This window comes from Trichechus manatus, unplaced genomic scaffold, assembly GCF_000243295.1.
Source record: "Trichechus manatus latirostris isolate Lorelei unplaced genomic scaffold, TriManLat1.0 scaffold00096, whole genome shotgun sequence".
Taxonomy (NCBI): Eukaryota; Metazoa; Chordata; class Mammalia; order Sirenia; family Trichechidae; genus Trichechus; species Trichechus manatus.
This window is the reverse complement of record NW_004444032.1, coordinates 3,692,218-3,704,506: the sequence shown is the minus strand read 5'-3', so window position 1 is coordinate 3,704,506 and position 12,289 is coordinate 3,692,218. Positions and strand designations below refer to the sequence as shown.

The 12,289-nt window shown below is 37.5% G+C and overlaps 1 protein-coding gene across 1 annotated transcript in view; it reads right to left on the bottom strand.

Moving 5' to 3' along the window:
• Positions 1-12,289, bottom strand: part of DOCK4 (dedicator of cytokinesis 4) — a 481,731-nt gene that overhangs the window by 74,043 nt on the left and 395,399 nt on the right. Inside the window, exons 27-28 of the mRNA XM_023737032.1 lie at positions 10,461-10,555; positions 1,519-1,594 (exon numbers count right to left, since the gene is read on the bottom strand). Of these exons, the coding sequence (XP_023592800.1) occupies positions 1,519-1,594; positions 10,461-10,555 (171 nt within the window). The remainder of the gene's footprint in view (positions 1-1,518; positions 1,595-10,460; positions 10,556-12,289) is intronic.

Here is a 12,289-nt window from a genome sequence, read left to right as displayed (position 1 = left end):
TTCTTTGAATTCATTTTTGGAAGTCCTTTTAATTTAGAACTTTAAAATATGTATATACGTCTTTGGATATGCTAATTGATTTAAATTCAGAAAGTATATAAAAATTTCCTGCTCAGACAAATCTTTGGAGTCTAAGTTTTCTTATACCAAAAACAGCATCAGAAAAAGATTAAAATAAAATGTCCAGAAATAAACTTAACCAAAAATATTTAGAACGTAATGGAGAAAAACTACTTCTCTATTGACACCATGTAAAATTAAAGACAAAAACACACTAGAGAAAACATAGTGAAGAATTAATACCCTTTATACATAAACATTTCTTAGAAATCAAAAAGAATACGATAAAATCCCCAAAGAAAACAATGAACCAAGGTCAAGGACAATCCACAAAATATGAATTTTAGTCTATAACTAGTAACCAAAGAAGTGCAAATTAAAACAAAAATGATTTTTCCCCTCTTTAAACTGTCAAAGATCAAGGAAAAAAAAAAAGATGTCTGCCCTAATGCTGGTAAAAATATAGGGAAACAGGCAAATAAATACAACTGGTACAGAACTTAACAATTTCAGTTATAAAAATTTATCCAAAGAAGTAATTAGGGATATACATAAAGTTTAATTTTGTAAGATGCACATAATAAGTGTAATTAAATGAAATAGCAGAAATAACTATCAAAAAGTAGCTCTCCAATTATGCAATTTTAACATATTGATAATTATTATAAAATGATACAATGAAATCTTTTACAGCCTTTAAAATTACATTGGTTTTCATCTTATTTGTATTCTTTTGTATTTTCTAATTATCGAACCAGGAAATTTTATAAATGTTTAATATGAAAAATGGTATTCAAAAAAGAATAAGGAACAAACATGCCAAAAACACAGAAACAGCATTAAGAAGGGAAGCCAATTTAGCATTGTCTATCTTTGCTTACCGTTTATCATTTACCATTTGAAAAATAGTATATCAAGAATTCTTAACGCACTCTGGCATAAATCACATTATATTATAGATGCACAGAAAGTTTTGCCGTCAAGAATCTTACAAATCTTCCTTTTTTTTCCTTTTCATTAATTCATTTAAAAAAGTGGGAATATAGAGAAGTAAAGGAACAAAAGGGATTACTTTGTTAACGTTTTCTTTATATAGATCTCTATTAAAAAAAAAAAAGTCTTAAAAACATTTTCTAAGTCCCCTAAGTCATGCATGGGGATCATACAGAAAACAGCAAGAATTAAATGTATAATAACAATAAAGAACTGTTTCTTAAGCATTATGATCTCCACTAGGTTGACGAGCATTATGATAGGCCTAATTTGTTCACAAATATAATGAAAACTGTTCTAATATTATTCATAACTAAAACTAATATGGTCAAAGATTAATCTGAAGTAGGTAGAAGAAATTTATTTTTCTACTATTAAGAGAGAGAAAATACACTAGGTAATTTCCTAAAGTACAATGTGAAACCTTTTAGTCAAAGCAAAATAGTTATCAAAATGGGTATTTACCTTATAATCAAAGTTTTCATTTAAGAAGTTCTTACGAAGAGCATCTGAGAGGTACAGAACTGTTGTAATAATAACACTAGTGACAAAAAAAATTAAGTTAGAAACTTAACATCAGTGAAAATCATTTATTAGAAAAGAATTGAAAGCAACTAAGATAAAAGAATGTCTCCTTCAGTAAGCATGTGGAGAAACATTAGATAATTCATATCTGAAACAAAAAAGAAGAGAGACACCAGGCCTCCCACCTTCCCCCAAAACAAAATCTATTATTGACTTCGGGTGATTTGTAAAATTATACACAGAAAAACTATGAACTCATATGACGCAAAAGAACTACATTAGTATCTTAATGTTTTAAAATGTTTTCATTAATTTCTGAATAAGGCAAAGTGACTTAATACAAACATAATACACCATATTTGATTAACAAGAAGACACTTTTTAAAAATAGAAAAAAAAAGAAATGGCTCTCAAAAATGGACATAGGATAAAATGAGAGAATTTATTATTTATTAAATGCTTCCTCTCTGCTCTGTCCCGTGTATGGTGTTAGAGGGTACAAAAGACCTTGGATCGCAAATTTCCTCTCTCAGGAAGACAAAGCTCCCACAAAAGAATTACAGATTGTGAACTCATCTATAAACCAGTAGTAATCTGTGTGAAACTGACAGTGAGTGTTACAGCAACTCAGAGAATGGAGCATTTCCAGGGTAGAAAGATTAGGAAACGCTTTAGAGAGAGAACACATAAAACCGTATATATTTTTCTGGGAAGATTATAAAAAATGTATATAGATAAGCATCTAAGGAACACAGCTCAACTAGCTTGACAAAAAATAAGGATTTGTCGAGCATTCCTCTTTAGAGTTCTACAATTTGTTCAAAATCTCATTTTTACAGCTATAAGGGGGTATATTAAAAATTGAATGTATTTTCGACTGGTTCATTGAACGTTGTTGCTGTTGTTAGCTGCCTTGAAGTCTGCCCCCGACTCATGGGGACCCCATGCACAACAGGATCGGACAATTGTGGTCCATAAGGTTTTCACTGGCTGATTTTTCGAAAGAAGATCACCAGGCTTTTCTTCTGAGTCTGTCTTAGTCTGAAAGCTCCACTGAAACCTGTTGAGCATCATAGCAACTCAAGCCTCTACTGACAGACAGGTAGTGGCTATGCTTGAAGTGCTTTGACCAGGAATCGAACCTGGGGCTCCTCTGTAGAAGGTGAGAATTCTACTACTGAACTACCACTGCCATCCATTGAATGCATGATAGAGCACTGTATTGAAACAAGAAACGCCACCCTCTACAATCTGCTAAATATTCTTGATATAATGATGGGATATGGCCTCTAAAAATAAGAGTGCACAGGGCTAGAAACATCTTTAAATGACTCTGCTTCAAATGCTTTTTGTTTATGTTTATAATATTTAGCCCCCGTCAGAGAGGCAGCTCCCAGAGCTTTTTGTGATAACTGAGCACCAAGACACAGTTCCTAGGTGCACAAGTCCTCAAGCCAGCTAAAGGCATTTTATACATCATTGCTCCTTCAATGTGGTCAATAGCTGTGGAGCTTGGGGGCCTTTCTTTACTTGTTCCAATTTATCCATAACCAGGTGGCTTTTCTGGTTTTATTGTTTTACTTATGACTCAGTTTCTGAATATGGGGACATTTCAAATCACAGCGCTCCAGATGAAAAGCCAAGAAAAGTTGGCAGTTTGCTACCACAAATGGTCAAAATGCTGATTTCTGCCCTAGACACGCATGTACGAGGTTCACTCTTGAGAATCATAATCTGTGGTTTATGTGGTTTATATCATGGACACGGCATGATACAATTTATACACAAAGGAGGAACCAGTGTACAGGAAGACACAATTAATTGCTTCATGGTTTTTCAGTTGCACCTCATCTCCTATAATTTATCCATTTGAAAACTACTCCAACCTGATAATCTGCTCAAGCAAAAAGCCCATCTCCAAAAGTCATACATGGACTGAGAAAAACACTATTGTGGATAAACTGGGCCATCAACATTGAAAAACTAAGTAAATCCAACCTGGAGTATAGTGACTTTCCTACAACCTGGGTGGGTTTGATGGGGGTAGAAGAAGTCAACTGGACAGCCATCAAGGGAATTTATCTAAGCTAGCGGTTTTCAAACTTCAGTGTGCATAAGAATCACCTGAGGGGTGCATAAGACTTCAGGGCCTCACCACCACTACAGCATAGTGGGTTTGCAGTGGGGTCCAGCTAGATGAGTCTGATACAGGCAGAGGAGAAGACAGACAAGGGTTGAAACTTAGGAAACAACATTTGGGGAATTTGGCCTTGTGGTACCACTGTATCACTAAATGCCTAGTCCAATAAATGTTGAATGACTGCAGCCTCATGATTTTATTTCAGTCTATGTTTTGTTATATTTATTTGTTATACTAGATGATTCTAAAATGTTAAACTTATAAAACTTATTATACTTTGTTAGATGTTTTAAAGAACAGACTTAAATTAATAGCAAAGCTGATGGAAACTGGCACTCAAGGTGGAGGGCACAACATCAGCTAAAGCATGGAAACAGGAAGAGGAGTGATTTTGCTTTCAGTCAATTAAGTATGTAGTGTGGGCAGGGTAAAGAGAATGAAAAACAATTGAAATGGAGTGATTTTTAAAACTCCAATGACCTACTCCACAGGCAGTAATTCACTTACGTGGCAACAGCCCCAGTTTTGAGATATTAAACCCAAACCCTACAGAGCCCTTTCCTTCATGTATCCATTCTCACTATCAACTCTTTACAATTCATCAGGAGATACAATGTGTCTATATTTGCAAATCTTGAGTAAATATCTGCTGTAACTATTTAAATTTAGCACACTCATTTTAGTAATATGTAGTTTTGATAAAAATAAATATCTTACCTCTCCCTGGATTATAAAATCCTTTAAGGATAGTTATCCACGATTAAAAAAAAAAAAATAGCAGCTCTGTCAATGGATGCTCAACAAACTAGCTATTCTACCACTCAATGTTTCAACTTTCCAGGGTATTACATACTCTGACTTCTTTCCTGTTATTATAGATAAATGGTTAATGCTCCTAGACAAATTCAAGCTCTCTTTGTGTGCACCAGATTAGCACTACTCTAAGTGTGGTAAGCTTCCTTCATTGAGAAAGTCTACCACAAAAAACAATGTCAACTGGACTAACTGAGTGCTTAGAGACACAGTTAACTTATTTTGCAGTACAAACTCATTTCATTGCTGGACAGGTAATAGGCAATTCTTGGACCAACACACTGAGCAATACAGTGCAAGATCCCATCCCCACTTACCTACCCAAGGACACTGTTCCTTGAATTATCCCCATTTCCTTTAGCACCATAAATTTTTCTGTCTTTACTGGGCCATTCTTATTAGTAAATCAGTATGCTATAATATCTTATATTTTAAAAAGAATTCTATTCTTCATACCCCTTCCAGGTTTAGCCCTGTTTCTCTGTTCCTTTTTATACAGCAAAGCCCCTCTAAAAAGCTACCTGTAACTGTTATTTTTTCAGTTCCTATTCATTCTTGAGTTCTATCTAATCAAGCTTTCGTCTCCACCACTCCACTGAAATGGCACTTGTCAAGGTCACCAATATCAATTACATTGCCAAATTCCAGGGCCAAATGTCCATCCACATCATCCCCAACCCCCCTGCAGCTCTTGCTACTCTTTTCTTCCTAAACACTTTCTTCACAGGATTTTACACTCGATGGTGTTCTTCTTAAGTGACTGACTGCTCCTTTTCAGTCTCCTTTGCTGGATGCTTCTCCATTCTTGACCTCTAAATATTGGTGTGCCCCAGGGCTCAGTCCTCAGAACTTTTCTCTTTCAGTCTACACTTTCTTTCTGGGTGATCTCATTTAGTTCCATGGCTTCAAATATGGATGTGTGCTGATAATCCTCAATCTTAGAATTCAAGCAATGACCTCTTTCTTGAGCTCCATACAAGCATGTCTTGTTTCCTCTACTACATCTCCACTGAAATATCTAGTAGCATCTCAAACTTATGTTCAACATCGATTTCTCCACTTCTTCCACCCCTAAAGCTGCTTCTGTCTCAGTATTTTCCATGTCAGTGAATGGCACCATCATTTGTCCTTTTGCTCAGACCAAAAATCATCTTCAATTACTCTTTCTTTCTCTCTCACCCACATCCAGTCCATCTGCAGGTCCTATCATCTCTATTTTCAAAACCAATCTCAAATTTAACCATGATTTGCTACCTTTATTTCTATCCACCAGTCCAAGCTATCATTGTCTTTTACCTGGAATGCTGCATTAACCTCCCAACTGGTCCTCCCTGCTTTCTCTTTTTTCTCTTCACCCCCAAAATCTGGACCTTGTCTTCCTCTTCCAAACTCACCTTTACTTGTTCCTTCTCTCCCCATACTTTAGCCACACTGACATTCTTTCAGTTCTGTGAATGTGCCATATTCCCTCGACCACAAGGACCATTGTATATGCTATCCCTGCTGACAGGAACGTTTTTCCCTTGCTGTTTGCCTGTTTACTCATACTTTAGCTCTCGGCTCAAGTTCACTCCCTCACGGAACACCCTTCCTAGTCCAGTCCAGAACAAAGTCCCTTTCACAAACAGGTTCATTATCTTTATAGAACCGTGCTCTTTATCTTCATAGCATTTATTTTACTCATTAAACCAAAAACCCATTTCCACTGAGTCGATTCCGATTCATAGTGACCCTGTAGGACAGAGTAGAACCACCCCATAGGGTTTCCAAGAGCAGCTGGTGGACTCAAACTGCTGACCTTTTGATTAGCAGCTATAGCTCACCGTAGTTCTTAACCACTGCGCCACCAGGGCTTCTATTTTACACATTAAGCACTAGGAAATATTCACTAAATTAATGGGTTTGTGAATGAATGAATGACCTTATCCCTCTAAGGATCTTTAACTTCACAAATCACTTCTTTGCAATATAGATCTCATTTAAAACCTAAATTGGTTAAAGACAATCATCAACTAAAACAATTTAAGCATCTGGTGGAAAAAGCAAATGTATGATATGTTAGAGACCACCACTGCATACAAGATAAACAAAATAACGGCCTGAAATTCCAACTGAAGGACCAGGGAATTTTTACTTTCCGCAGTTAAGCAAGTTTGTTATAAGATTTATCTTCTTGAAAACATGTATAAAACTGTGACTTTATTTTTGTACTTTATTTTGCAATGTGTATGGGAAGGGGGTGGAGGGAAGCTTGTTTCAAAGTGCCCTGTATTTTTGGTACTTAATTTTCATCTCCCTTATGTTCCTTCTTTCTCAGATTGAGCAGTTGTCCTCATCAGAAACATCTATCAAGGACGTACAGTGGGCACTACACAGCTTTGCAAGAAAGAAAGAAAGAGAAGGTGTGTTTCTTCGCCTTGTGGAATTTACATTGGGCACATTTGCTGTGTTACCCAACACCAGACATTCAGGTGGAAATACACAATAAACATACAAATCACCAGTTGTTCTGGCCACAGCTTATGGCAGAACTTCACACAAAGCAGGGGAGCTCAGGATATAGGATAACACAACTTATGATGGAACAAGCTAAAGGCCATTTAACTTACTTGAGAGCACAGGAGGAAAGGACTCAAACATAAAAGAACATTCGCTTTGAAGGATGAGCTAATTCAGCTGAATTCAAGGGTAGGACAACAGTGACTTCTCGGCTAGTTGTTATCAATTTGAGATGTATTAAGTACACAAGTGGATTAGCAGAAGTAGGAGTGGGGTTAAAATGCCTCTTTGAAGGGCCCTGATCAAATGTTTGCCTAAGAAAGTACCACTGAAGAAAAGATAGTCAACTTCAGAGACTTAGATATAGCTCCTGAACTTGCTTCTACACAGTTACCCAGCTTCTTTGGCAAAATAGGAACCTTTTTTTCCAGTGTACTCTCTTTAACATATTTAAAATATCCTTAACATCTTTCAGAAATCTCTCTCTCTCATACTACATATATATACATATTTATGTATTTTTCCTCCCATTTGTTGTTGAGTTGATTCTGACTCATGGTGACCATGTATGTCAGGGTAGAACAGAGCTCCATAGGGTTTTCAGTGGTTGATTTTTCAGAAGTAGACTGTCTGGCCTTTATTCCAAGGAGTCTCTGGGTAGACTCGAACCTCTACCTTTCTGTTAGCAGTCGAACATGTTATCTGTTTGCAACACCCAAGCACTCTACCAATATCATAAATTCATAATCTACAAGTAAAGCACAAATAGCTGAGAGTTCATCTCTGTTCTATACTGCAGGAAAAACAAAGCAAGAAAAATCTCATAAGTTTTCAAAATCTGGATGGGAAATGACGAGGGTGGTTAAATGAGGAGAGGAGAGGTAAGCAGAAAGCATACAGCATGTGCTTTGCTCCAACTTGGCAGGTGTTTTGCCAGGCCCTAGAGTGCCATTTATAAATTAGGTTGGACTTGTAGCTGCCAGCCGTCACCAGTGGAGAAGCAATGCCAGCTTCCCATCAGCACTTACTTGGATGGCAACGTAATGATATTATTGCATTTAGCAAAGGCTAATGGCACTTTTCTTGCATTTACTATTGGAGCAATCTTCTGTCCAGATGTACTATTACACAGAGCTCATCTCTAACAAAATCGTGTTCCTATTTGGTTAACACTGTAGACAAAAATTATGAACATTACGTGGTTACTCAAAAGCAGAATCTATATTTATAAGTCTGTTTCTCACTTATGTGACCATGCTGTTTTCATAAATGGAGTAGAGTTTTAGGTGGGGCAGAGAGACATAGCATTTAATATAAAAACAATGGACTTAAGCATAACAACGATTGTGAGGACGGCGCAGGACGGCACAGGGTTTTGTTCTCTCGTGCATAGGGTCGCTATGGATTGTAATCGACTCGAAGGCACCGAACAAACATTGTTGTCATGGTTTTCAGAAAGCTCAAGAAGAGCCTGTTTATGTAAGGAAAAAAAATGCCAAATTTCAATTTGAATTTCTACCTCCAAAAATTCTAATTCAAGTCAAAATATCCCTCTGCACACAGGGTAGGCAGAACGATCAAATGCTGATGCTGTGTGGTGATGATGTTAGCAGCCTGGACCCCTTCCCATCAGGCTCCTTGGGGAGCCCTCTCCAGGTACCCAGAATATTTTATCCTTGCTAATAAGGTCAGTACATGAGCAAAGCCCCCACTGGAAACTGTAGCATCTGGACATGCAGATTAATAGATCATCTGATTCTACCCACAGATATAAAACTAAATATGCTAAATTATAAAGAGAACTATTTTAGTTGTCTCAATTAGCCTTCAAAATGGAAAATCTGCTTCTGTACTTATGTAAAATATAACAGTGGTATATTATACTATTTGTTACTTCATAAAGTTTTTAACACATCATTTTAACACCTCCAAGTCTATAAATGTATACTGCAGCAGAAATGCTATTAGGCACATCTAATCAAAATCAAATCATTCTCACCACCATCATACCTGGGCATCTGGAAAGACATATGGTAGCCTTGACCTATGGACAGATGCCTGGAGAGTTCAACTTTCACCCTGTGCCTGATGGTGTTGGGGGTTGGAGAAGGGGAGGAGGGGAGAAGCAGGCAAACATGGACTTGGAAAGTAAGGGATGCTTATGAAATAGGATAAATAACTAGTTTGGAAGTGAAAATTGGCAGGTTTCCTAAAGCACTGCATTTCATTTCATATCCTGAGACTAGAGAGAGAGGAAGGTGAGACAGCAGGTAAATCCGTGACATTGCACTCTCCTGGAGCACCCTTTGCCATTCTGACTGCCCCTTAAAATCCTTTCCTTCAAGCATTGCCTTCAGATCATTTCATTTTTGATGGATAAGCAGAGTATAAGCCAATTTTATTAACTCCCAGAGATTCACATATATACTTAAAGCCAACAATTTCCGACATGTCTATCTAGTTCTGCCCTTTTCTCAGAGCACGATTTTCAGCTCTCTGCTGGCCCTACCACTTGGATGTATAATAAAAACACCCGTTGCCACAGGACTGATCCCGACTCCTAGTGACCCTATAGGACAGAGTAGAACTGCCCCATAGGATTTCTAAGGCTGTAATCTTCATAGAAGAAGACTGCCAAATCTTTCTCCCGTGGCATGCCGTGGTTGGTGGGTTCCAACCGCTGACCTTTTGGTTGGCAGCTGAGCACTTAACCCCTGCGCTACCAGGGTTCCTGGAATCAGACTACTGGGCCTAAATTCTAGTTTTACCACTTATTAGCTATTTAATCTTGGGCAAATTACTTGGGATGTATAATAGGAACTTTAATCTTCACGTGCCCAACTGAGGGCTGATGTCTTATCCTGCTTCTTGGCACATGGTAGATGCGTAACGTATTTTGTTGAGTTAAAATGAATGAAGAAAGATCAGAAGTGACTCGTATCCAGAAACAGGGAACTGGTTAAATAAACTATAGTACATCTATTCAGTAGACTATTATACAGCTGTAAATGAAAAAAAAGAATGAGGTGCTCTCTACAGGATTATTTAAATGAAAAGAGCAAGGTGTACAACAGTATTTATATTATGCTATCTGCTAGGCTCTGGATAGAGGAACCTTGGAAGGATATGGAAGAAATAAAAGTGGTTACTCTGGGCTGGGTTGGAGGGTAGATAGGGAAAGAAGTGAGACTGAGATTTTTCAATGCATACGCTGTTATATTATTTTGATTTTTGAACTATGTTAATAGATCACCTACTCAAATCTAATGATAATAATTTTTAAAAAAAGACCGAGAGAAGATAATTCAGAGGCAAAGAAAAAGAAACCCAGGACTTGGAGATCAGGAACTTGAGATCAAGCTAAAAAATCATTTCATACTCTCCTCTCCCCCTATACACCGAGCTACAATTATCAATTTAAACGTCTTACTTGTTAGCAACCAAGCGCATAACGGTCCAGTCCTTTGGAAACATCTCTGGGCGAATCAATATTCGGAACACAGTAAATATCTGCAGCAGGAAATCCTTGGATAAGGAGGAAACAGATCATTTTACTGGTTTTATTGGAACTGCCAATACACACACACACACACATACACACACACACACACACACACACACACACACAAAGAAATAAGATAAGTGCTGCTGCTACCATTTCCAAAGCAGTTATAGAAAAGAAAGGAGCCATAAACATACTCTAATTGTTCACCCAGGAGAAGGGACTGTCACCATGCCCATTCCTGCCTTGTTCCCCTTCCCAAATGTTCCCTTTTCTTTTTCCTTCTCATGCAAAGCAGAAATGACTTTTCATTTTTCTTCCTAAGCTCTAAAAATGTAGGTTCTGGAAATAAAATGGAACACTACTGATAGAAGATTTGCAAACAAATACACTCCCTTCCTTCTATTATAGTGTCCTAAATGCCTGGACTTTTCAATGCAAGAGAACTATAAACAGTTCTGGTTCAGATCTGCTATCCTTTAACCCGTTGCCGTCGAATTGATTCTGACTCATAGAGATACTATAGGAAAGAGTAGAACTGCCCCAAAGGGTTTCCAAGGCTGTAATCTTCACGGAAGCAGACTGCCACATATTTCTCCTGCGGAGCGGCTGGTGGATTCGAACCACAGACTTTTTGGTTAGGCAGCCAAGTGCATAACCACTGCACCACCAGGGCTTCTTCTGCTATCCTTTAAGCAGGTATCAAAATTTAGAAAGTTATGTGCATTAAAAAAGCATTATAAACAAAAGCTTATGTTTTTTTAGGGGGCAAAAATGCAGTATCACTAGGATGTGTGCAGGCCTACAGAATCTGAGTGAATTGTTCTGAGTGTGCTATGTAGGAGAAACTCTAATGAGGATGTGTGCAAAATGGAGACCAGTGACGAGGACTTTGTAGCTATGAGAATGTCAAGGTATTCCTCACACAGAGCCCATGCCACAGGGCAGCAGTATTCACTGAGACGTTATCTTTAAACTAAACACCTGGAAATACCCTTGACAAGAAGTTATTGTCAAACATGAAAATACCTCTTCTTGATACAGTACAAGAGCTAGGACCAAAAATGGTGCAGGACATGATACTTACAGGGGATTCAAGGAGATAATACACCACGTTTAATGAATGAAATGGGGCAGTCTCTATTGAAAAAGGGATTGGCTCGGTCTAGCTTTGATTTAGATGCATCAACTAGAACTACCTGATTTTTTTTTTTTTTTTAATAATCTTAAGTGATGCTAGGAAAATACATTTCTCTAACAATCTGATTGAAAGCATCAGTATGGTATTGCTTAAAAAACAAAAAGCAACCCTAAACACAAGAGCTTTATTTATCAAACCCAACAACACATTATGTAAAACATGTAAGCTGCCAGAATATAAGATCATGGTTGTCACTCATACCAAGAGAAGAGAGTAACAATCTAAAAACTGAGAACCATGTGGTAGCTTTTTTTCTTTTTTACATACTCTAACAGCTTTGATGAAGCCCGTAAATATTTTGACAAGAATTTATTTTAGTTTCGTTGGCATCAACACACATACGTTTAAATGTGTTATGCGCCATGTGGAAACCTGCCCACTAGGTCATGTGTCTTTAAATGGCCAGACCAATCCTGCTCATGTCTGCACAATAACCACAGACACTGTTTCCTAAAATGTACTCCACTGCAGGTCAGATAATTTCAAGCAACACCTCACACTCTGATCCTCCCTTGGGAGAGCAGGAAATTAGCATATTAAAACTGTGAGAAGTTAT